Raw genomic sequence first — 21,658 nt, 5'->3', positions numbered from 1 at the left:
AAATTAGAAAACTTAGAGTACACCTTAGCCTATGAGCTATTATTCTAATTGAATATACTTGAGAAAATAAAAGGAACAATTCTCATAATTTTTATTTTGTTTTCTAATGAAATTATTTATCAAAATTTCATAATAAAAGATTCTTTAACATTTTACCGATAATAAGATAGTATATTTATGTCATTCAATTTATCTTACAATATGGTTTATTGCAATGAATAAAATACAGTTAAAAGTATATTTACCTTTTTCATATATTTTCACACCTCCTCTTTTTATCACTCTTATCAATTCCTTCAATTTTAAAACTAACATTGCAAATATCAGAACACTGATTTAAATTTTAAAGAGTTTAGGAGACTAATATATTGCTCACGCACTTAATGTATGTAAATATATTTAACTAATTTAATTAAACTAGAAAAGTTAGGCAAATTAATTAATTATAAGAAATATGATATGTTTTTTTTTTAAAACACCATAATCATTTTTCTCAATATCCTTTATCTTTCTCCTGCCTAATTATGGTCGAGGAATTATGAATAGGAATAATATTTGAAGCTGCATAGATTATTTGAATTGCGCCTAATAGAATTAACCAGGGGGAAAATAGAGAATGTGGTAAAGGTCGTAATGCCAAAGGAATCATTACCGCAAGGCATAGAGGGGGAGGTCATAAGCGTATAAAAAAATTAATATATATGCAAAATAGATCTTACATTTAAAATCAAAATTAACTCAACAATTAAGTTACATATTAAGGATTAGAGTAGTATTTTTCGGGGAAAAAATTTTCTACTTAGGACGTTAAATTTTTTTTAATTGAAATAGAAATTAAAAATATTATCATGTTCAGTCAAACACAAATAATTGTCAAGATTGACAATGAAAAGTTCATAACTTCTCACCGAGTGTATACGAAGGAATCAGATTTATCATTTCCAAATCATAAAAACATTTGTATTGCCATCTGGAATTTCATTTTTTTTTCATGAAGCTAATAGTTACTAGAAAATCTAAAATGTTGGTTTAATTTTTTTTGCCGACCAAAATATTGATTTAACACATCGCAAAAATTTTATAATCAGCGACTCTCTCCATTCTCCGGATGATAAATCTTTTGGATAACATAAAAAAATTAACTTTTAGTAATTAAATTGTTAATAAAATACTCTTCCGGTGCTTAATATAAAACATATTTAACTAATTTGATTAGATTAAGAAAGTTAGGTAAATTAATTAATTATAAAAAATATGATATATTTTTTCTAAAACACCATAATCATCTTCCTTAATATTCTTCCCCTCTCCTACTTGATTATGGTTTAGGAGAATATTTATAGGAGTAATTTAAAAAAAATTGATAATATGATAAAGATGTCTTACATTTAGGATTAAAATCAACTTAATAATTAAGTTTGGAGGAGTATAATTATACATGTTAAAACATTTTTGGGCCAAAAATATACTTGTTAAACCCTGATCATGTAAGTTAACCATAGTAAAATAATCAATCCATCAATATATATAATTAAGCCGTATAAATTAAAATTCAGTTTAAATAAGTAAATCATGTGGTAGAAAATAATGACGAAGAAAAAAAAAAGTGTTCTGAAACTACTTGTTTTCAATTTTTTTTAAATTTTAATTTAAATAAGAATAGAATAACACTTGCCATGTCAATAAAATACCACTTGCAAAGTCAACAGAATACCACTTGCAATGCCAACAAAATTAAATAGAATATAATTAAATGATAAAAGTAAGTATACAAAATATTAAAGGTAACATGTTGGTCATATCACAGGCAATCTCATATTTGGTGCTATTGATTTGAAGTTGAGTAGTTCCATTATACTTAATCACTTTGTGTGAGAGCTAACTTAAGAGAGTTAGGAATAAATAAAATTTTTTTACCACAAAAAAGATAAATGAATTAAATCTAAGAGATTATCATGTAAAGAATGAGTCTATTTCTATTCAAAAACTAATCAAAATCAATATAATTCCAATTCAAGGTACACTATTTACACTTACACCTAAAAGGTGTGAACCAAAATACATATGCTAACTGGTCGTCAAGGAAAATCCTACCTAAATGACTACTGAAATTATTTCATGATTAGATCTTCTTCTGTAATGACCTTCTTCTGGCCTCCATGATGGCTTGAGATCTTATTCTTGATGCTTCCTTAATTGTCTCTAAGTATTTCTGTTCAATTATATCTAACTCTATTTTCAACCCATCTTCTACATTAGATAAAGAAGGACTACTAGAATGGGTTGGGAAGTTCAACATATCATGACTTCCTAATTCTGAAGTCTTACTTCTACGAGTATCAGGCCATGCTTCCATTGTAGATATAAAAGAGCACTCAGATTCACCTGGTACTCTCGACAAGTTGAAGTCATTAAATGCTGACTCCACCGATAAAAATGAAACTAAAGACAACTTCTTATCGTTAACGTCAGATGTTATAGAAACACGTGAAATCTTAGAACACAAATCATCTATTTTAATTGTATTTCCCACATCTATGTTGGCAGGGGATGAAAATTCACCCAAGTTAGAGTGATAATGGATTTCTGATGAAACTGACCTTCTGATTGAGTGTGAGATACCTCTCTCTTCAGTAATATTTTGCATGGAATCTTCATAAAGTTGTTTTAGTTTTGCCGATTCCAAATCTTTTTCTCCAGCAATAGTTCTTTTACAACTTCGTGAAACCAAGTGAGCAATATCTACACAAGGTTTCCAATTGGGAACCAAATTAATCAATAACAAGTCTATCAACTCAGCTATGAGCTGTACATTTTGATCTGAAAGTTCGAGTTGCTCAACCATTTCACTTGAAACGGAAATAGCAGTATCACTATCAAGGTAGAATAGGAAATGAATATTTCTCGCTCGACCTGCATTGAAATACCACAATATACATTATTCTACTAATATATTATAGCATAGCTGTTGAAACTAGAAATAAACTTTAAGTATTATAGGAAAACCACTCAACCTTTGCCATGGGAATTACCATACTTGTATTACTGAATAAAATTAACACAAATAATTGACTTCAAATCAACACAAATATCTCTTTGAAGTTTGAATACATGCCGAAACAGATATAAAATAAACTTCTTAACAATTTAATAGACATAAGTTCAAACATTTTGGGAATCAAAACAAACCCGTGTTATTTTTGATACAGTTGTTGCTATTATGTGATGCTTATTATGAGAGACTGGATATAAATTTCTGCTAACCTTTCCATGAGACCTCGACCAATGTCACATATAGTCAATTCAATTTCCATATTAGAAAATAAATAAAAATACAATAAATAACTCTCATACTAACCGCCTTGATCAGCTATCCGAAGAACTATTGATACAGAATTCTCATCACTTTCTTCACCTTTTAGAGTGAAAATATCACCTCTCTTCGACTTCCGTATCTCAACACATGGAGAATGTGAAGCATCACCGGAACCATCATATATAGTGATCACAGGTAATTCACAAGTCTCATCAAGATCCAGAGAATTTGATCCATTACGTTGAGTAGCAGGGCCTTCTGAAACAAGAATACGATCTCCAAAGGCTCCAAATTTAGGGATAACAATATCGGGTAATGATAGACGACGATTTCTTGCCAAACTATTAATTTGAAGGAAAGGGTCCATTAGAAGCTCCTTTGCCGACATTCTTTGAGACGCTGGGACTAGACATTTGTCAATAAATAATTTCATTTCTGGATCTTTGACTTTAGAAAGTGAAGCAGGTTTTATACCCTAGGAAATCAAATATTGTATGACCAAAGTACTCAGCAACAATTTATGGATTAAAATAAAAGGCTATCAATTTTCAAGTACATGATACTCACCGATGAAACCTTCTTGTATATCTGAGCTGAGTTTTTACATTCACTATATGGGTATTCAGAAGTCACCAACTCAAGCATGCACATTCCAAAAGAATATATGTCGGCCAATTCATTGTAATTTTCATCATACAGCTCAGGTGCCATAAATCCAGGGGTTCCTATCAGAATCACATATATGTAGAATTAGTTCATAATAAAAAAGCAATGAGACAAATAAACATGGAAAATTTTGTCAATGAGTTATTATAACTGTGTGATAAGAAAAACAAGTGACTCTGTTGGTTTTTTTTTTTTTTTTACAGAGAAAAATTTGTTTGACGTTTTAAATTTTAACTGAACATGAAAAGAAGAGTAAAATGGTGAGAAACAGAAGAACATACCAATCACACTCTCAGCATTAGTCCGTTCCAAGAAAGTTGCCAGCCCCAAATCTCCAATTTTAACTTCACCTTGGTTTCCATTGATAAATATATTATCACACTTCAGATCCCTATGTATAATAGGTGGGTTGTGATTATGGAGGTAGTTTAAACCCATCAAAATCTGTCTTGCCCATCCTTTGAGAGCCTTCATGTCAACCTTCTTGTGCTTCCTACGATACCTAAATCATTCATCACGTCCACTAAAAAAGAGGATGATTTCACTATAAAGAGCTAAAAGAGATTAAACAGATCCACAAATGAAAGTAAACATACTGTCTGAGGCTGCCCGAGGAGAACAATTCAGTAATGATGTTGACAGTCTTGTTCTTATCATCAATCCAGGAATTGTAGAATTTTACAATGTTGTTGTTTGTCAGTGACTTTAAGAGATGCACCTCTGAGTAGAGCCTTTCCAAGTCACCGGGTGACTGCAGCACCTCATCAATCCGAACCTGGTTCCAGGCCACTTCAAGTCCACTGACTTCATCAAATGCCCTATAACTGATTAATCACAAATTATTGAAACCAGCAAATGGTGAAGTAAGTAGCGATCACGAGATTGTAGCACTGCCATAGACGTGAAAACAACAGCATTTCCAGTAAAGCAAAAACAACAGATATATACCATGTCTTGAAAGCACCTTTGCCGATCACATCTTTATACTGTCATAGATGCAAAAGGCACCTTCAGTTTAGTGGAAGTACAGTGAATCTGGATACTTCGTAAAGCTTTTTACAGAATTCAAAGTAAACAGAGAAGCAGTTGGGGGGGGGGGGGGGAGGGAAATGCAACCCGTACACATCTCTATAGGAATTTATCATCTGGCTACAGGAAGGAAGCCAAGGTAAACAAGTAAAGCTGAAGGCAAAAGCAAAAGCTAGCACAAAAGATCAAACAAATATATTACCCTAATGTAGCGACAAGTTGGGTCAATTTCAAGAATATCAGGATCAGGAGGCTCTGCGCCCCCATTACACTCCCCTGAGCTTCCTGCCTTCGCCACACTCATCTATGCCTTGCTAGGCCCTAATCCTACACGTTCGTCCAGGCACACAGAAGTAGAAAAAATCAACAAATTGTTCGATATATCGTCAAATTTAAAACAAAAATGTGAGAGATTCAAAAGGAATAAAGAAAATAATTGCTGATTATGGCTTACTGTGACAAATTTTACGGTGAATCTGTTGCATGAATAAGAAACAATTCACATTTACAATATATTAGAAATGCATCGGATGAACTCGAAAATCGCATTCATCAATCAAATCAAAAGAGAGAGAAAAGGATGGGAAAAAAACGCCGAGCTTCTTTGTTAATGAATTACTACCTTGAATGTAGAGGAAAGTTTCTCAAGAGGATAAAGAGAAAAGGGCATGAGAGAAACAATAGATAGAGAGGAGATCGAACCCTAATCGGAATCGGGATCAATCACGTATCACCTCCACCACCTCCTCTTCGAACAAGGAGGGAAAGCCCCTCTATCCATCTCCAAATACGGCGAAAACCGGACACCATCAAGCTGGTGACTATTTATACTTATCCCCGCCCCTATAAATATCCTGTTTAGTGTTTTTTAAGACACCAGTGATTATTTAATAATCAATTTCTTTATGTATAGGGGTGTTTATCCGCAGAGCTAGCCAAATGCCCACCGTTTTGCTGCCTGCTGATCGGCCAGAAACCCTAATCATTTTGAACAGGATAAGAGTGGACTTTTCTATCCAAATAATAACACCCTATTTATATTATATTAAAAAAATATCTAATTATATCTTATAAATATTATTGTGAATTTTAAATGTATTTCATAATTTCATACCTTAAAATATTTCAAAATAAGCCTACATTTTCGGTCTTAAAATATAAAACACAATGTAAACTATAATTAGTATAGTTTAAATGTTTATCGCCTATATATTACAATTATCCATGTGTTTACAATGAATGTGCTTGTATGGGCCAAATAAACTATGATATATAGATCACATTGCATTTAAAAATATATACTTAAACCTTATATGTATGAATATAAAATATGAAAATAAATTATTAAAATTGTGGATTAAAACTACCTCTGCTATTAACTCCTAAGGCTTTGGCGAGAAAATAATAAATATTCAGTTGTGATTAGTCTCAAGGTTCAATCAATTTGGTTAGATTAATGAGTAATAGTCAAATAATACACTGTCTTAATTATTTGAAGAAAAAGAGCTATTGATTCATTGCAGTGATAGACAAATAAATGAACAAAAATTTGATATTACAGAAGAGTACAAGTAACAAAAAAATGACAATTTTTTTTTGCTAAAATTAAAAGGGACAATGGTTGAAAAATAATATTATAATATATAATTATATATTTTTCAGGCAGAGCCAAATGGGTAAGTAGCATGCCTAGCCTACCCATGATAAGCCTGACCTGAAAATGCCTATTTTTGTTCGGGCCAGACTAAGCATGTTTTTAATGGGTTTAGATGTGTATAGCGGGCATATGTACTTCATGAAAACCCCTAGTCTCGGAGGATTAAAAATCGATTTTTTAATAGGGGTTTTAATAGATTTAATAGAATAATTTTTTATGAGTATGAATTTAATAGATTAATATATTCTAATTAATATTAATATAAAATATAAAAACCTCAACAAATTATATTTTTTAAGCCTATAACATACTCTTTTTGCTTCTTATTATAAAAAACAACTACCAAAATATTAATTAAAATTAGTTAAAAACAATAAATATGTAAAAAAAATATACATATTTTTTTTTAATTATGCCTTGTTTCTAAAGAGAGTAAGTAAGAAATAATGAGTAAATATTTATTGTAGAGAGATAATAAGTAACATATATTTAATGAAAATAAAAGTTAAAAAATTAATTCAAAATTTTAAATAAAAATAATGTATTTATTATATTGAGGGACACCATTATAAAAGCAACTGTTTCTTATAAAAAGGCACTAAGAAAGTATTTTTCATTTCTATCCTAATTATGTTATAAATAAAGAAAAAATTTAGAGAAAAATCATACAAACAAAGAGAGGATCAATAATAGAGAGTATTTCTCATTTTATTCAAGTGTGCTCAATACATTATATATGACCTCTATTTATTGGCATAGTTTTATATTTTTGATAGAATCTACAGATTACATAATAATATGAGATAATTATGGGATATAGAGATAATAGGAGATATTAGAAATTATAGGAAATATAGGAGATAATGGGAGATATATGGACATCCACAAAGATATTATTATATTCATAACACTCCTCCTTGGATGTCCAATATATATGAATGTGTCTCGTTAAAAAACTTCAACTAGAAAAAACCCTGTGGGACAAAAACCTAGCGGAAAAAAAGAGAGTACATCATTTATTAATGCACTATGCAATGTTGCCTCATTAAAAATCTTGCTAGGAAAACCTAGTGGAACAAAACCATAGACAAGGAAAAAAGAGTACAACGTGTATCAACTCTCTCTTTTGGTAACATCAGTTGACATCTTCGAGCCTACAAAGTCTAATATAATGAACAACCTTTCTAAATATTGTAATGAGATAAAAATATCAAATATGAATTTCATAATCTTTTGAAAACCATGAGACGAATAGTCCTTTTATGGTTTACCCACACGTAGATCATATTATGATCTCTTGACACGAGGATCAAACAAGAATACTTTATTTATATAGCCATTAAGATTAGTCTCGAGTACCTTTAGATAAAATAATATTACCTCAACGGTATCCTTAAAGTAACGAAGAATATTTTAACTTCATTTCAACATTTTCGTGTTGATAAAGAACTATATCATGCTAATCAGCAAATGATAGCTCAGATTCTGTATGGCTAGATAGATATATAAATTCTTTAATGACACTAAGACATGGTACTTTTGGACTGAGAGTTTATTTATTACCTTTTGGATGTCTAAATCGATCTTTAGTTCATATCTAAGGATCTTGTAACTACCGAAACATATAATGGATATTGCTTATCCACATAATGGATGTGACTTATCCAAATGTATTCTTCCAAAAGCTTTCATTTCAAATTTTTTCTTTAAGTAATTCACAGCTTTTGAAAATTCATCAGGAGTTTTAATACTATCATCATAAATAGTACTGATAACAAACTCATTTTAAATCTTTTCACAAACAGACAAGTTAGAATATGCTTACATCACTCCTTCAGTCGATATTAACTACATATGTCTCATATAGAGACTTACTTGAATAGTGTTATTGAGAACATAATTGTATGCTTCTAGAAACTTAAATCTTTTGAGGATTTTCATACATTATGATCCATATCTATTCATGTATTTGATCGTTTAAATTTATATAAGGATTTAAATCCTTAGGGATTCATATAAAATTTCACTATAAAGTGAGTTATACGTTGTAATTATATATTTCTAAAATGCATATGAAGAAAACTTCATTTATTACTAGACTGCCAAATTGATAAGACATGTAATTTAATTCACTACAAGATTTTATTTCTTTTTTTATTGTACAAATATCTATTTACATGATACTAACATTACACTTTAAGTGTGTGGGTTAGGGATACACAAGTCCTTGTCATATTACGTCTTTTTTTTGTTAGCCAACTATTTTTTTGTCTGTATCTCATGACAGATTTATATATAAGATCCTCATTTGGTCACGCGATATCATCAATAAAATTATTGTTAACAATTTTATTCCTTTATCGGTCCCTTTTTCTTTTATGACATAACATATCGAGATTTTTTTATTATTTTCAGACACTTGAACCTCTTCAGGGGTTAAATAGTTATATCTTAACCTCTTTTATAATTCATGCCTCCTTAGTATGATCATCAGGATCATTTGTTTCCTTTTCTTTTCTTTTGGAACCAATCATACTTTCATGCTTTTAGCATGTCTTCAAGAATAAGAGCACTTTTAGTTGGAATATAAGAATTAAGAATTTTCATTTGGATCAGTAATTGCATATGGTAGATATTAATAATATTTTAAGAATGCAATACTTTATGAACTCCTTGTTGATACTATTATATTTGAGGATCTGCATTTGATAGTAAAAATATATTCTATGTGTTTTCTTTTCTGGCTACACATTTTCTCTTCTTCGTATTAGGAACATGTAGTATAAGTCTCCCAAATTCATAAGTCTCCTTTAGAAATATTATTTTGTTTCATTTAGAGATAAACAAAAATAAGGAGATTCTTACCCAACAGTGATTCAACTTACTTTTAATATCCATCTATGTGCATTATTATGGTGGAATAATAGATATTATACATTTTAAGATGAAAAATGTTTGGCGCCTAACCAAAAACCAATTACAATGGGAGAATTTATAATACATTGTTAGCTTGATGCGTTTATATGCAAAAACATATAAAACCAATCATCCCAACACTCAAATAGGAATTCTTTTCTCATAAATTCTAGTCTAGTTATTTATGAAGGTTTTTATTAGGCATATAATCATTTGCAACGTGAAGAACAATCACTAGCAATCTCAACGAGAATCATATTGATTTCATAATCAAGAACCTTTGTACTCAATGTAATTATCTGAGCATATTTACAAATTTTAGGTTGCAAGTTGATTATAAACACTTGTGACCATTTTATATATGCATTTTTCATTTATAGAGTATTACTTTGGTCCACATGGTATCTAAATGGACCTATATATAAAGTTGATACATTATAAATTTGTACAGATCCAATTTTGAGTATAGCTAGTGATATTCTTTTATTTAGTTCTTTTGAGAACAAACAACACATAAAAATTCTAGAATCATATATCAGTTTTAAAGAATCTTCTGCTTTTTTAATAAATGACAATATACATTTTTCATGATATTTTGCATCATTATGATCTGAGATGATCTAATCGGTCATGGCAAACTATAAATGCATAAATTTCTGGTTTACTATAAAATTATTCTCAATTATTAGTAAACTTCTTCTTACCATATCATATTATTGATTTTTCACCTTAATATTTCATAAGGAATATGCTATCAATTATGGATTTTATCTTCAAGATAATAAATCATGATATAGCTCTTCTAGAGCATTATTTGTCATCTTTTACCCAATGGTAAAAACTTATACACTAATGGAAAATTGAGCGTTACTGACTCTTTTAGAGTCTTTTTCAAAAGGAATATGATATATAAGGAATAACATAATATTAATAATAATAAATTCTATCTAACATAATTCACACTTATATTTCAACAATCTCCTCCTCTAGTGTGAGTATATAAATATATTTTTCTTATTTCTATATTTCAAATAGAGTGAATAGCATATAATAAGCTAATAATATATCTTTAACTTGAAAATCCAAATGCTTCCTAATTCAGATATAATAATGAGTTTCAATCCCATTGCGCTATTACCTTAAGACCTTTTGATAAACAAATATTCTAATATATATAGTTATTTAAGAACTAACATATATTATTTTTTCACTATATGATATACTTTACTTCTTGTTATGCTTTACAAAGTATGAAGTATTTTTTTTTCAAAACATAAAATTTTCTGGATATTTCGTTATTCAAAAAGTTTACTTCTTTGTATATATTATGTAATGCTTTAAAACTTATTCATAAATTTATAAATCCAACAAAAATTTGAAAAAATCTATAAAAACTAAAATCAAACTATATAGTCATGAAGATTTAAATCATAGGCTTTCATAGCTATTTATAAGTCATTAATCTTTAAGACTCTATATATTAAATATATATTAAAAATCATTTGTGTCTCTTAATATTTGAACCATAGGCCTTCGGGGCTTTAAAAACATCATAAGTTATTATTTTCATATCATTCAATAACATGAGTATTATGGCTGTGCTGGCCATTTAATAATAAGAAATTATAATATTAATAAATATCAAATTAAATGTCAAAAATATATGAAAATAAGATAAGAATAAAACTTAAATTTTAAATTAATTAAATGTAACATAAAATAAAGAGAAAAGGTAAACTCTTTTACCAACACATCTTTCACTATATAGTCATTAATTTTCTGGGTTACATTATTTATAATTCTAATTGTCATAATTTTTTTTATAAACAAATCATATAATGATCCTTTTCACAATCAAAACTATATAGTTTCAAGTCATTTAATAAAGAAAATAAAGACACATGATATCTAGCTATTTAATTTCAAAATAAAAAAATTAAAGATATATGGTTTCTGACCATAAGATAAAAATTTGATGTTATATGGCCTCTAGCCAATTAATAAAATAACAAAAAAATTAAATATTTATAACATCTGACCATAAGATAGAACATCAAAGTTATATGAATGCGAGTCATTTAAGAAGATATAAATTTTTTTATATATATGGCTTCTGGCCATAAAAAAAAAAAAACACAAATTATATGGCTTCTAGCCTTTTAATAAGATAAAAAAAATTCAAATATATATGGCTTCTAGTCATAAAATAGAAAATCAAAATTATATGGCAACTAGCCATTTAATAAGATAAAGAAAAATTAAATATATATAAATGACTTTTGGTCATAAAATAAAAAATTCAAATTATATGGCTTCTAGCCATTTAATAAGATAACAATAACCAAATATATATGGCTTCTAGCCATAAGATGGAAAATTTATACCTAAATACTTCTAGTAATTCAATAAGATAAAATATCAAATATATATGACTTCAAGCCATTAAAAAAAAAGAAGAGAATTAGCATATATATATATATATATATGGCTTCTAGCTATAAGATTAAAAAAAAAAATCAAAGTTGTATAGCTTCTGGGTATAATATAGAAAATCGATTTTATATGGCTTTTAGTCATTTAATTTGAAAAGAATAGAAAATCAAAGTTATATAACTTCTGGCCATTTAATTACAATGAAATGAAAAATTAGAATTATATGACTTTTGGCCATTTAACTTTAGATGGTAATTCTTTAATGATACTGTTAGTATCTATTGGAACTTCGAGTTCCATCAAAATAGTGACGTCGGGTTAATAAGAAATAGAAGGAAAAAAAATCCTCTCATCATAATTAGTTCGAAAGGTATAATATTTATATCAAAATTAAATTGTAGCACAAAAAAGTAAAGCAAAATCTCTAATCATAGTCATGAAACCCAATGTTTAAAACAATGGTAGATAATCCTTTTAATTTCATATAATGACTTAGATTATCCTAGATAAATTGAATAGGAATACTGATATTTTGAAACACTATATATGTGATGCTCAAGATATTTTTATTTGAACAGAGCAAAAGATACTCTAGAAAAATAATAGAGATGATGTTTTAAAATTATGATGGGATAGAAAGGTATATCACACGCACCTTGGTTAGAGCTTTGTATTGATAAAGTGTTATAAATAAAGAAAAAATTTAGAGAAGAATCATAGAGAGGAAGAGAGGATCAACAAGAGAGAGTATTTCTCATTCTATTCAAATGTGTTCAATATATTATACATGACCTCTATTTATAGGCATAGCTTTATATCTTTGATAGAATCTACAGATTACATAATAATATGAAATAATTGTGAGATATAGAGATAATGAGAGATATTAGAGATTATAGGAGATATAGAAGATAATGAGAGATATATAGACATCCACAGAGATATTATTATATTCATAACACATTATTATTTATGCCTGAAAAATGTATTATGGCTTTCCTCCCCAAAACTAAAATTAATAGATAGTTTTTCTTTTTTGGGAAAACTAGTGTTGTTTTTTGTTCTTATAATTTTACTTCAATTTAAACATTTTTCATAATTTTAATTTTAAAATTAAATACATGCAGTTTAAATATATTTCAATTCAGTTTTAAATATTATATTTTTATTACTATTTTACCACATATATAAATTAATGTGTCTTTTATACATGGTTTGAAAACTCGGACCGGACCGGCCGGTTCAGGCCGGAAACTGGCGAACCGACACTTGTCCGGTTGGTTCATGATCTAAACCACACTGTTTCGAACCGGTATGAAACCGGTTAAACCGGTAAGAACCGGTTGTGACCCGGATAACCCGTTGGGTTGAACGGGTAACCCGGGTCACTTTTAAATGTCCAGAAAGATGCGAGGACTCCAACAACAAAGCAAGTTTCCAGGTAAAAAAAAAGAAATGAGAAGAAGAAGAAGAGAAAAAAATATGGCAGATGAAAGAAACAAGAAATGAAGTATGTGTAGCTGGTGTTTAAGAGAGCCGGTAGAGGTGAGAGGCGTCGTCGGCGATGACAGTGGTGCTGGAACTGAGGAATGTCAGTTGTTGGGGCCAATATCTGGGTGAGAATGACTGGGGGAGGCTAGGATGAAGGAGTTCGCAATCGCAGGAATTTGAGGGAGAAGACGGAGGTAATAACCGGTAGAGGTGAAGGTGATAGATAAGTAGATAACATTTGGCGAGATTCGACTTTTGAGCGTGCTGGAGTGAGATTTAAGATCTGACTTCTTTTTTCCTAGAAGAGTGTGCTTAAAGGAAGAAAAAAAGAAGGACATTAAGAATCTCAAGAAAAAAATAGCATTAATTTTACAGCAACCTATAACACTAGATTTACAGTACCACTTCGTCCTTTCTTTTCATTTTTGAAAATTTGGATATGACTTCTTTTAGGTTTGACACACTTTATATTAATTATATATAATAATGTATACGATAAAAAGAAAAGCAGGGACGTCTGGGAAAAAAGAGAAGATAAGGAACGTGAAATTTCCATTTTTTATGATAACATATGCTTTGTATATGTTTTTTAATATGATATTATAAATATCATATTTATTAAAATATATTTTATAATAAATATAAATATTTTTTATAGATTTTATTTATATTATATTTTTTAATTAATTCCGGTTTGACTCCATTCAACTCCAATCTGACCCACTAACCCTTGACCCACTGTATTGACCGGTTCAATAACCGGTCCGGTTTTTAATACCTTGCTTTTATACGATATTACAAGGTACAAATTTAACTTAATTTTACCAATCACACTCGGACTACTTCTTCTGTTATTTTAAATCACATATATCTAAATTAACAAAAATCAAACATGTACTCAAAGTTGTCAAACTCGCGAGTTTAAACAAACTCGTGATAATGATATAAATTTAAATTGTAAACCTGAATCGTAAATTCGTAAAAATTTACTTTTATTAATAAACTGATATTAAAAGTACATAATCAAATAATTAATATATTAAAAATGAGAACAATTTCATTTAAATATTTTAAATTTAAATAACTGAAATTATATCTATCAATGTTCATAATTTATCATATTCAATAAAGAAATTTCTATAAAAATCACATATAAAATCACTAAACATAATAAATTTAAAAATTTAGCATGAGTATAAAAACGAGTTGACATGATTTTATAAGCTAAAAATGTAAAAACGATAAACTTGATAAATAAACTAGCAAGCTTAATCGAGTTTACAGTTATCAGGAGTTTAAGAATGAGTCAACACGATTTTGTTAGATGAAAACGTAAAAACGTTAAATTTAGAAAATCAACTCGCGAGTTTGATAACAATATATGTACTTGTTAACGCTATCCCTTCCATTAGACTAACCACTTGCTAGGGTAATATCAACATGTAAAAAATATAAATACTCCAACGCTTGCGAAATAAACGCATCCCAGCTTCTCTCAACACAGCTTTACTGTGTATGTTTGGAGAAGCAGCAACACTCCTCCAAACACTGCTCATAAATATAGGGAATATATATTCTTCAGTTACTTTGGGGGGGGGGGGGGAGCTCCCCGCACAGGAGATAAATTCGTAGATAAGCCTATTGCAAACTTGGAAGATCAAAATAAATAATCCCCAATGCAGCACCCTCACACACAGATATCTACTACAAGAAAAATTTCCTCATGTCAGTGAATTCATACTTTGACCAACATGGCCTTTATTTCAAGGACATGTTTTCACATCTAATGATAGCAACGTCAGTATAAACACACACCATTTCGAACCTATATCAGAATCAGAATCAAAATCCAACACAAAGTGAGTGAAAACACACACTTCCAACTCTCCTTCCTTCAACTTCTGCAGGAAATCAAACGAGACCGGAATCTGGCTCACTAGTGTATGGTATATGGTAATCAAGCAACAATACATGTCCAATGATCCCAGAATATGGCTTTACTTCTGGCTGTGGTATATGGTAATCAAGCAACAGCACATATCATGTGTTCACCGACAATGACCGTATTTTGCTCATCGCTGGTCCTTTGAGACTTTATCTAAAGCATCAAAAACATATTGCACAGCAACATCCTCCACAATTACGGTCTTATCTCTAGACTTGGAACCAGTACCTATTGATACTTGCCTTCGTTTTACTCCTAAAACCTGCAATCAACCATTGAATGTTACAATAGTTACACCGAAATATGACACAGAATGTCCACCAGGTGTACGGAAAACCGAGGAGGGTTACTGGGCCGGCGACTCAATACAGAACTAGAAAGGGAGCAGTGTAAAAACTAATTACATCAATATGTTTCCAACAACAAGAAACATAAAGTGAGATATCAGTGATTACTGATAACATCAACCTACAAAGCATCATTATACCATCTACACCTCTAAAGAAACACAAGTGAGCAGCATCAGATTATAAAGCATATAACAAAAGAAAGCTCATTTTGGTGGAAGCATGATTCTAGAAGGTCAGCATCTCATGGTAGAGGTCATGTGAGACGTTGATACAATCCAATGACATTGTGTGATCCATGTGGCCAAACTCATTTAATGGGACGAGGCTTTCTTCTTGTTGTCAATAAACCAAAAGTAGACAATCCAAGGAAGAAGCAAAGGTGCAACTAATTCCAGCATAAAATTAGATAAACCAACATGATGAAAGATTTAATCAACTATGTTTATGTAAGTCTCTGACTCTGAGTACCAATAGTTAGAATATGAATGCACAAAAAATTTTATTCTTCAAAAACTAATCCCTGTTTCCACCATGGCAAGATTTCCCAGACTATGTTTTTGGGGGGGGGGGGGAGAAAAATTTATCCCCCTTATTTTTAACATTTGATGCCGGAAACTCATGAACATGCAACAGTTGACTCCGGCTCTCTCTCAATATTAGGGCTTCGCCTTCTCTCCTCAGTGAAATTTCGTTTTCTAAGATACAAACTGAATCAAACTCAGGGAAAATAAACTAGAAAAACAACAAAGAAAAGAGCTTACGGAGCTCATGTAATCAAGAAGGGCGGCATTTGCTTCTCCATCCCTTGCCGGTGCGTCAATTTGCACTCCGACAGCTTCATCACTGATATCTACAATTTCATAACGATTAGGAACAAAACAAAAACCACAGACGTGTATCAAGAAAAAAGAAAAAGAAGACGAGCGAGGTACCTGTTACGGAAGCAGTTTTGGAACCGGGCTTGGCGTGGATGGTAATAGCAACGGAAGAAGGAGTCATGGATCGAATACAAGAGGGCCAACTGTTAGCTTGTGCCGACTGAGATGGTTCACTCTTGTCAACCTTTGCCTTGCCCCTCTTCGCCGGCGGCATCTTAATTTTCAGATTGCTGGTAGCGTCTGCCTTGGCTGAGGACTCCCAGTGCCGTGCCGAGTCGAGACCCAGTCTAGCAATAAGATGCTACTCCTCCAGTACTTATTATAAGACTCCATTTGACTTTTTATTTAGTCTTAATTATAAGACCCCAATCCATTTTGTCTCTTATATTTATGTATTTTTTTCCAAGATAATCCTTCTAATAATGATAGTTTTAGCCAATATATTTAATTAGCAAGGATATTTTAGGAATGACAATACTTATTTATTATAAATAACCAACTTAACTTACTTCCTTAATCTCCTCAAATAAATTAATTGGGTCTTATAATTAGGACCGGAGGAGTACCTCGCTTACGCACTGCAAACGAGGATCTGTCTTCCCCATGCCCCCCTATTTATGCGCAAAAATATCTTTAAACTTTATTTTTTTGCCAACATTTTTTTTAAATTTTATATAAAATTTTATTTTAGTTTCATACATTAAAAAAATTATTTTTTAACCTTAAATTATTAATAAATAAATAATAATTTTTAACGTTAATAAAATATTTTTAAATACTAATTTATTATATTTAATTTTTTATAGAAAATTATAATCTAAAACTAAATAATTTTAAACTTAAAAATATATTTTCCTGTTAAAAAAAATAAACTAAGACTCTATATAAAATTAAAAAAATTAAATATGTACTTTTACTTACATATATGTATATAACATTGTATTTTTTTCCTGTTTCATAATATAAAATGTTAAAAGCTAATTCACACGTATTTATTATAAATTTCAAATGATTATCAATATTATTTATGTTGATTATACTAAATTCTAATATCATACTCCTTCTTTTTCAAAATATAAGTATTAAATTTTTTAAAGGTCTTAATTTTTTTGTTATTAGGTGCAATTTAAATTTGTGTTATTGTTTAATGTTTTTTTTATTTCTAATTAATTATATTCTCTCTTATTATTTTTTTCTCATTTGTTCTTTCTCGCTTCCCCTTTGATAAATAGATGCGCAATAGGAAAATAACTTATATTTTTCAAACATATTTAAATAATTTAGTATTTGATATTTAAATTTGGAATCAAAGACAGTATTAACTTTTTCTTTCTCTTTATTAAATATACACTAAATAGATGCGTAATAGTAAAATAAGTTATATATTTTATACATATTTAAATAATTTAATTATTTGAGCCCAGGAGGGTTGGTCCGCCTGGTTGACAAGGGGAAGGCAAGGCGCCACGTACCCGCCAGTGCATGGGCTCGATCCTAGGAAGTCCCACCTGGGATGACTCCGGATTTAGTCTGCACCCAAAGGGTATGGGATACCAGAAGGAGAAATCCAAAAATAATTTAATTATTTGATATTTATATTTGGAATCAAAGACAGCATTAATTTTTACTTTTTCTTTATTAAATATGAGCATGTATGACAAAAATATTTAACGCTAAGTGAACGCTCCAAAACCTCCCGTCAAATTCTGAATCAAAAATATCTTGGAAAAATGACAATAAAATACCATGTGAATTTCAAAAAGACAAAGAAAGCACCTGAATAAGCAAAATGACAAATAAGACATTGGGTACCAATCTGGAATTTTGATTTTTAGCCTAATGACCGAATTGCCCTTATTATGTTTGAAAACTAAGGAGATGGAGAAAGGGAGAAATCGCCTCCTCCCGGCGAAAGCAATCCCCCCACTCGGCGAAACCAATCCCTCCACTCAGCTAGTGAAACTGAATCCCCCTACTCGGAGAAACCAATCCTCCCACTCAGCGAAACTAAATCCAAGTTCCTTCAGTCACCGAAAAAGGTCCTTCGAAATCACATTGCCGCCGTTGCAGGAGTAAAGTGCTGTCGGTGAAATTGGTAACCGTCGCAAGAGTACAGTGCAGTCATTTGAATATATGTAATGTATTTGCTGTCATATGGCTACTGGTTTTTGGTAAATACTGTTACATGAATGGTACATTCCATTACACATGTAGTTAGCATGAAAGTTAATGGTTCAATGTTTACTTTGATGTATTTCAGGTGTAGTCATTTGAATATATTTAATGTATCTGCTGTTATATGGCTACTGGTTTTTGACAAATATTGTTTCGTGAATGGTGCATTACATTACACAAAGTAGTAACTCTCACTATGAAAGTTGTAAATAGCACTATGTGTTTTGTAAAATTCAGTATGAAATTAATTGTATTGTTTTTTATACAGAATTTACCCCGCCCCTCACAAAAGGTTGTAAAGCCCATTGAAGAAGTAGTAAATATCATTGTGAAAGTTGTTATTCCCAATATGTATTTTGTAAAATTCAGTGTGGAATGTTTTGTTTTTTACAGAAAACGTTGCCCAGCCCTCACAAAAGGTTGCAAAACCCATTGAAAAAGTAGTAAATCTCACTGTGAAAGTTGTTATTTCCACTATGTGTTTTGTAAAATTCAGCGTGGAATTATTTTGTTTTTGATAGAAAAGTTACCCACCCCCTCACAAAAGGTTACAAAAACCCATTGAAGAAGTAGTAAATCTCACTGTGAAAGTGTTATTCCCATTATGTGTTTTGTAAAATTCAGCGTCGTAGAATTATTTGTTTTTGATAGAAACATTGGCCAGCCCCTCACAAAAGGTTACAAATCCCATTGAAAATGTAGTAACACTCACTGTAAAAGTTGCAAATCCCATTATGTGTTTTGTCAAATTCAGCATGGAATTATATTTTTATAGAGAAAAGTTGCCCTGCCCCTCAAAACAGGTTGTCAAACCCCTCGAACAAGTGGTCAAATTCACTTCGCGAGTTATAAATCTCGTTATACGTGTAGTAACATTCTGGGCAAATGATTTAATAATATTTGAAAATCAAGCAGCTTTACATTTCTTGAAAATAGTTTGCAAATCCCTTACATACAAATCCCTTTGCAAATCGGAGAACCTTTTTCGGTGACTGGAGGAGCTTGGATTTAGTTTCGTCAAGTGGGGGGGTTCGGTTTCGTTGAGTTAGGGATTGGTTTCATCGAGTAGGGGGATTCGGTTTCGCTGAGGGGAGGGATTAGTTTCACAAGTAGGTGGATTGGTTTCGCCAAGTGGGGGCAGTTTCTCTCTTTGTCGAGTGGGGGGATTGCTTTCGCCGGAAGAGAGGTGGTTTTTACCTTTCTCTATCTCCTTAGTTTTCAAACATAATAAGGGCAATTCGGTCTTTAGGCCAAAAATCAAAATTCCAGATCAGTACCTGATGCCTTCTTTGTCATTTTGCTTATTCAGGTGCCTTATTTGTTTTTTTGAAATCACATGGTATTTTACTGTGATTTTTCAAATATCTTCTAAAACACTTCTAATATACTGCCTCCTTAATACTATTTCAGATACTTAATATATCAAATAATAGCTAATTGAATAATGGGAGTATATTAAGAAAATCTGTTTTAAATTAGTTATTTGTAATAATTAGGTGTTGTCTTCTTTAAATATAATTACTAATCATGTATTAGCTAAAACTATTATTTAATTGAACATTTAAATGTGTAACTAGTACAAAAATTACTTTGAAAAAATCGATAAATAAGAGAGACAAACTGAATAGAAATATTATATTTATGACTAAATTAAAAGTTAAAATAGCTCTTAGATAAAAAATCAGAGATAGTAATATAATATCCTAATCCATATTGATTAATTTTTCCAAAATACTCCTCCGATTCTTAATATAAGATCCATTTAACTAATTTGATTAGATTAAAGAAATTAGGTAAGTTAGTTAATTATAAGAAATGTGACACGTTTTTTTAAAACACCATAATCATCTTTTTAATACCTTTCTCCCTCTTCTACTTAATTATGGTTGAGAAAGTATCCATAGGGGTAATTTAGAGAAAATTGATAAATATGATAATGGGTCTTATATTTAGAATCAAACCAACTCAACAATTAGGTCTTATATTAAAGACGGAGGAGTAGTATTTGTAATAGTTGCACATGTTAAAAATTTAATCAAATAATAGTTTTAGCTAATACACTTGATTAGCAAGGGTATTCTAAAGAAGACAAGATCTATTTATTATAAATAACTAAATTAACAAATTTTTTTAATCTACTCAAATTAGTCAACTAACTCTTATTTTATCCTAAAATATCTTTACTAATCAAGTGTATTAGTTAAAACTATTATTATTATAAGAACTATTTTAAAAAATAAATAAATATGAGAAATAAGATGAATTATAATATTATACTCCTCCGGTCCTTATTATAAGACCCAATTTGACTTTTTATTTGGTCCTAATTATAAGACCCAATCCATTTTCTCTCTTATATTTATGCATTTTTTTCCAAGATAATCCTTCTAATAATGATAGTTTTAACCAATATACTTAATTAACAAGGATATTTTAGGAATAACAACACTTATTTATTATAAATAACCAACTTAACTTACTTCCTTAATCTCCTCAAATAAGTCAATTGGGTCTTATAATTAGGATCGGATGAGTATTTAATATTAAAATAAAAATCAAATAAGTAAAAAAAAAAAAGAAAAAGCGCTGTACATCTACTAAGGAGGGCATATCAGCATCTCTACAGATTTCTTTGTTTTTTTTTTCCACCCAGAAGGACGCCACGTAACGGATCCGAAATCAATCTGGCCCTTGAAAAAAGGAAAATAAAATAAATAATATGGCATTCGGTCTAACCGTCGACCAGATTCGACTTGATCTGAATCCGATCGCGGATAAACGCAATCGTTTCCTGATCATTAC

The 21,658-nt window shown here is 30.2% G+C and overlaps 2 protein-coding genes across 6 annotated transcripts; both read right to left on the bottom strand.

Moving 5' to 3' along the window:
• Positions 1-1,959: 1,959 nt before the first annotated feature.
• On the bottom strand, positions 1,960-5,818 carry LOC114753218 (probable serine/threonine-protein kinase WNK6). 5 transcript variants are annotated; one of them, XM_028941891.1, is made up of 8 exons: positions 5,714-5,818; positions 5,214-5,338; positions 4,931-4,968; positions 4,579-4,806; positions 4,264-4,475; positions 3,884-4,041; positions 3,359-3,791; positions 1,960-2,913 (listed from the first exon to the last, which is right to left on the bottom strand). In XM_028941891.1, the coding sequence occupies exons 2-8, from the start codon at positions 5,313-5,315 to the stop codon at positions 2,123-2,125; spliced, it is 1,962 nt and encodes a 653-aa protein (XP_028797724.1). In that variant the 5' UTR covers positions 5,316-5,338; positions 5,714-5,818; the 3' UTR covers positions 1,960-2,122. The 5 variants fall into 5 exon arrangements, with proteins under 5 accessions (XP_028797724.1, XP_028797717.1, XP_028797739.1 ...); XM_028941884.1 differs by having other exon boundaries at positions 4,264-4,484; positions 5,714-5,817; XM_028941906.1 differs by lacking the exon at positions 4,931-4,968 and having other exon boundaries at positions 4,264-4,484; positions 5,634-5,811.
• Positions 5,819-15,133: 9,315 nt separating this feature from the next.
• LOC114753721 (UPF0235 protein C15orf40 homolog) lies at positions 15,134-16,977 on the bottom strand. The gene is made up of 3 exons (XM_028942435.1): positions 16,736-16,977; positions 16,565-16,653; positions 15,134-15,715 (listed from the first exon to the last, which is right to left on the bottom strand). Exons 1-3 carry the CDS (start codon positions 16,893-16,895, stop codon positions 15,581-15,583), a joined length of 384 nt encoding a protein of 127 aa, XP_028798268.1. The 5' UTR covers positions 16,896-16,977; the 3' UTR covers positions 15,134-15,580.
• Between the last annotated feature and the right edge of the window lie 4,681 nt (positions 16,978-21,658).

The sequence above is a fragment of the Neltuma alba genome, unplaced genomic scaffold, assembly GCF_004799145.2.
Source record: "Neltuma alba isolate B1F8T4 unplaced genomic scaffold, ASM479914v2 tig00001210_pilon, whole genome shotgun sequence".
Taxonomy (NCBI): Eukaryota; Viridiplantae; Streptophyta; class Magnoliopsida; order Fabales; family Fabaceae; genus Neltuma; species Neltuma alba.
The sequence above is the reverse complement of the archived record's forward strand: the minus strand, read 5'-3'. Positions and strand labels throughout refer to the sequence as shown.